This window comes from Alosa pseudoharengus, unplaced genomic scaffold, assembly GCF_046254945.1.
Source record: "Alosa pseudoharengus isolate Yale_2024_CS ecotype anadromous, Long Island Sound unplaced genomic scaffold, YU_APseudo_1.1 YU_APseudo_1.1_scf_19, whole genome shotgun sequence".
NCBI classification, from domain to species: domain Eukaryota; kingdom Metazoa; phylum Chordata; class Actinopteri; order Clupeiformes; family Clupeidae; genus Alosa; species Alosa pseudoharengus.
The window spans coordinates 13214190-13219926 of NW_027468657.1; the positions used below are offsets into that span (position 1 = coordinate 13214190).

General features: G+C 46.5%; 1 protein-coding gene across 1 annotated transcript in view; it reads right to left on the minus strand.

Moving 5' to 3' along the window:
* Positions 1 to 489: 489 nt before the first annotated feature.
* kctd16a (potassium channel tetramerization domain containing 16a) overlaps positions 490 to 5737 on the minus strand; it is a 14476-nt gene continuing 9228 nt past the window's right edge. The window contains exon 2 of the mRNA XM_076292869.1: positions 490 to 983. Coding sequence (XP_076148984.1) covers positions 490 to 983 — 494 coding nt within the window. The remainder of the gene's footprint in view (positions 984 to 5737) is intronic.

Sequence of the window (5737 nt, forward strand, 5' to 3'; positions counted from 1 at the left end):
TTTAATGGGGCAGATGACCTTGATTCCGGTCCCTGGCATGGCTCTCGAATCTCAAGGACAGACACTGTGTATTGTGGCTTAGCGATATTCATATATTTTTATATCAATAGTACCCTGTTGGACTCATTTTTAAAGAAGTCCTTTGTGGATTGCTGAACAGCTATCGTGCACCATGTGTTTTCGTAGGCCTGAAGATTAAAAATTCACTGAATGAACATGGGCAAAGAGTGAATTCAAGTGTAATCCTAACTGAGGTGCTTTTTTTCTGGTGAGAAAACATTTCCTATTTCCTATTCCACCCTCTTCCACATAGAGGATGTCTTTCTATTTCTCTTTTAGTGTGCTTCTGTCTTTTTTTGTCGTTTCTTGTCTCTTTTTAGTCTCTCTGTGTCTCTATATCTGTCTCTGTGTGTCTCGTTGTCAAGTCTTATGTGTCACTCTGTGGTCTCCTGAGTCTTGCTCGCGTCGCCGTACTTTTCTCTCGTGTGTTCACATCTGATACTTTCGCAGCAGCTCTGATTGCCACATGTACTTCCTGTCCGGGAAGCGCTTGGGGATGCGGATGCGGCGGAAGTCCTGGATGCACCTCTCCAGCTCCTGCTCCACGGTCAGCTTCTCCTTCGGCGGGCCGCCGCCTTTCCGGCCGCCCCGACCAGCCAGCGCGGCGTCGCGGGGCCCCGTGGTGCGGGCGCGGAGCAGGTCGGTCCGGCGTCCCCCACGACCCCCGTCCCCCCCCGGCGGTTGGGCCATTGGGGGTCCCTTGCGGCCGGGTCGGTCCAGCGTGTGGGCGATGGGCGGCTGCTGGTGCTGCCGGCTGACCGGACCGCAGATGACCGTGCCCTGCGGGGAGCTGGCCTCCGACTGGGTCTCTGATGCGGAGGTGGAGAGCTCGTTGTAGGACGTGCCGCTCTCGCCCTCACGCTCGCTCTTGTGGCTCTTGCAGCAGCAGTCGCAGTGGGAGGAGGACCAGCCGGATGGGCCACCTGAGGGGTGGAGACACACACACACACACACACACACACACACACACACACAAATACACACACACACACACACACACACACACACAAATACACATACACACACACACACATACCAACACACACACACACACAAATACACATACACACACACACACATACCAACACACACACACACACACACACACACACACACACACACACACACATACAGAGTATTGAGAAATAGCATACAGGTAAAGTGATGCATACAATAAATCATCTAACTGCATGTACCAGAGCCAGAGAAAGACACAGTACACATACAAACACACATAATAAATACATACACTCACCTCAATTTATGCATGAAAACATGACTCAAAATGTCTCAAAATGACACACACACACACACATACATTAACTCGATCAAATAACACAATTAAGCCTAGAAAATATTAGAGCCATTATACAAAGAAACACACACACAAACAAGAAAATACACAAGCAGTAGATATAAGCCCAGCCAGCCCTGTGCTAAAAACAGCACTAGATATAACCCCAGCCCTGTGCTGAAAACAGCACTAGATATAACCCCTGCCCTGTGCTGAAAACAGTACTAGATATAACCCCAGATCTAGCTGTGCTGAAAACAGCACTAGATATAACCCCAGCCCATATAACCCCAGCCCTGTGCTGAAAACAGCACTAGATATAACCCCAACCAGCCCTGTGCTGAAAACAGCACTAGATATAACCCCAACCAGCACTGTGCTGAAAACAGCACTAGATATAACCCCAACCCTTAGATATAACCCCAACCAGCTCTGTGCTGAAAACAGCACTAGATATAACCCCAACCCTGTGCTGAAAACAACACTAGATATAACCCCAGCCCTGTGCTGTGCTGAAAACAACACTAGATATAACCCCAGCCCTGTGCTGAAAACAGCACTAGATATAACCCCTTCTCTGTGCTGAAAACAGTACTATATATAACCCCTGCCAGCCCTGTGCTGAAAACAATGGCTGGAGAGGCATCCACAGCAGACAGGAGTTTCAGAAAGATTTCTGTGCTTGGCTGCATCCATGTGCACTGAAGCTAAGAGCAAAGCTTTAACTCCATCATGACACATGAGGACCAGAGGATTCACAGAGAAGGAGACACTCAACGTTGGCTCATCTTAAACGCTACATTCCCCAGACTTCCCAAGAGATGCAATGTAGCTATTCTATTAGGTCCATTGTAAAAATATGAATTACCTGTTAATTAATGACTTGCACGCGTAACCACACCTACATCAGAGAGAGTGGATTCACTACCCTAAGAAACAAGAACATTTCAAAACCCTAAGAATTGATCACAAAAAAAAATAATGTTCCATTGACAAAGCCACCAACACGACCTTATCTTAAACGTGAAAGAAATCAGTGTCAGCATCAAACTTTAAAGCTGAATGGCATTGATTTGTATTGTGCTTACGACAAAGTCATTGACTCGGGTGTCACAAAGACAGCAGTTCTTGTCTGGATCTGATAAGCCTGTGTGTGCAGCACCCATTGTGTGCTGAGTACCATGTGACATCGCCATCACCTCTCAGGGGCCACTCTCAACGGGCAACGCTCTCATAAAGAGTGGCATGCAAGGACATGATCTGTTTCCAAGCAAACCAGTGGGAAGAAAACACTTTTTATCTGGAAATGATTTCTATCTGCAGCTTGTCTGTTTGTCTGTCTGTCTGTCTGTGCGTGTGTGTTCGTGTTCATGACCTCCTGCATGCATGCTCTGAAGTGCCTGAGCTCCAAAAAACTCTTGGTATTTCACTTGGGTCGGTCCTAAAAGATGCTGACAGTGAATATTAGCCAGTGACACATGCAGTGGATGGCATTTCTCCTCAGCCTTGTCAGTCTGACACCTCCGTGGGCTATTATTCCAACCACCCCCTCCCGCCCCGTCAGTCTAGAAGACGTCCTGTGAGTCTTGAATGTTTTGTCTATTAATGAGACGGACAGGCAGAAAGAGGGAGAGAGAAAGATGATGATGATGATCAGGATGATGGTGAATGTAATGATGACGTTGATGATAGTGATGATGATGATGGATAATTCCTGTATGCCTAAGGATGTAACCCCTTATCATATCTTCCAGACACTTAAATAATTAAATCATTTGCATGATGTTTTGTGAATCTAAGAGTGTGTGTGTCAGTGATAGAGACAGAGAGGTGATGATGGTGATCGTGGCAACGATGTCAGGAATGCTCTCTCGCATGACTCCTCAATAAATAAATAAATGTGGACTTAGAACGAACATTAAGTACAGTATCTGATTTTCCAACACTGCTGATTATTAGCCTAACTTTGAACCTCCTTCTTTCATCCTGTTTTTTAGCTCTTATTTTACAGCACTTCTCTGCACTACAGTAGAGCTGCTCCACCCAGCCAGAATACATACACTCTGCCTTACGCAGAGCACAGCTCCAGCACGTCCAAATGCACAATTACCAAGTCATATCAGGACAAGCACACTATGGGAAATGTTAAAAAAGACATTCAGGGGTGTAGGGGGTGGGGAATGGGTCCAGGTTAATTGAGAGATCATGCTTTGAGAAATACCCGACGGGAGCAGGTTTGCATCTAATTGGACCAAAGACTGGTCCTCGGAGAACAACGGAGAGGGAAAGTCATCCAGACTCAGAGCCTCATCCACATCCTATATGGCTGCAGGGGGAAAAAGAAATAAACGAATAAAGTAACAGGCAGAAACGCAAAGCGACTAAAATAAGCTGTGGCCTCCCGAGGGAATCGTTATATCTTTCGCTTCCTCTTCTCCTCCTCGTGTGGTGAATCACGTCTCAAGTAACTGCCCTTCTCGCTCTTACTCTTTCACTCCTTCGCTCCCTCACTCTCTTGTTACGATACGCCCGCCCAAACCAGGAATTTAATGATTCTCACGTCTGATTGTCCTTTCATTTTTGTTTTTACAGACAATGTTACAAAGAGCAGTAAAAACAATATCATACTGTTTACGCACCAGTCAGCACAAAAACAAACAAAAAAACAATAACAAAAGAAAACGATTTCCTTACTGACAATAGATTAATATTGGACTCACAGGTGCCCGGCACCTCTAACCTCTCGGAGTCTGATAGACACCATCTTGCAGAGTGCAAGGATCTGGCCTGCTTCTGAAAGCATTACAGCCATCAATTTATAATGAGAGGAGTTCAATAGGAGCCTAACCTCTCAGCACTGAGTGCTGTAATGAGTGGGCCAATGGTGGAGAAATTGCTTTGGGCTGATAGAGGAGAGGAGAGCAGCTTTTTAATGGCTAATCCATGAGTGCGCACGAGGACAAGAGATGCAGGAGAACAATTTCCCCTCTGCAGGAATTAAATCAGCTCCAATCTGCACTCTCTCTCTCTTTCACTCACTAACACACTAACACACACACACATACATACACACACACATATACATCTCCCTCTCTCTCTCTCACACACACACACATCTCCCTCTCTCTGTGCACACACAGTCTTTCTCTCTTTTCTCTCTATCTATCTCTCTCTCTCTACTTCTCATGCAGCCGGTCTTGCTCTTTTTTCTCTCTCTCCACATTTATCTCTGTCCCTCTCATCGCTCTTGTGCTCGCTCTGTCTAGCACACACTTTCTCTCTCCATCTCTCTCTCTCTTCCCCCCAATCTTACCTTTCTACCATGCCATCTGTCTCTTCCATTCATCCCTTCATCTTCATCTCTCTCTCTCTTTTCATTTCTCTCTCTCTCTCTTTCCATCTCCATCCCACTCAGTCTCCCACTCTCCCCTCTTCACCAGCAGGCAAATGAGGGGATGCTTTTTAAGGAGTGAGGGGGTTGGGTGGGGGGGTTGGGGGTTCAAACATGGTTTCCAAATGGATGCTGCAGCCTTGTGGGACTGCTTGTCTAGGACGGGGGCCAGCACCAGTAATAGTATCATAAAACTTTCAGGCCACTGCAGGGAAATGAGCTGTGCTGAGTGAAGGAAGCCCTCGTCGTCTGAATCCATCTTTAGAAGCAATGTCCGACTTAGAGCTCCATCACCAACAGCAGCAGCAGCAGCAGCAGCAGAGATGCAAAGCACCAAGAATATAAATATGGTTCATAAATACTTAAAGCAAATAGCAAATGACTGATTATAACTTCAGTAACTGCTTTAACAGTTCTTTCTTTTTTGTAGTGTTTGTGTTTGGAGGGGGTAGGGGGTGAGGGGGTTGTCAAACTTTCGTGGAGTTGCAATGAGTTTTTTTCAGCCTCCATAATACATGAGGAGACAGTGTTGTCATGCCAGTACAGCACAACCATTCACTTTTTTGGAGCCAAGCACTAGCCGTGAGATCTGTTTGAAATAAATGTCTTGTGCTTATGCAAGAATATGCACTCTGCGCATGCAAATATTGAATGAATTTATATGGATTATGGGTGCATGGCAGCAATCTCTGTGGGCGAGGGGCATTAGCTGCTGCATGCAGCACTGTAGTGCTCTATGTGTGCTGCGAGTGCTAAAGCTTGCTACTCTGACGGCTGCGATGGCTGCAGATCAAATTTCACAGCCATTAAGACGGAGGGCATGTCTCCACTGCTAATCTGCCGACAGTGGGCTTCAGCGGGGAGAGCCATGCATCACGCAGAGTGAGGTTTGTGAGGGACACTTGGTCAGATCAGATGTGGACCTGCCACAGGGGTCTCTCTCTCTCCCTCTCTTTGGATTCTCTGAGGTGCATTTCCCCTCAAAATGTCAG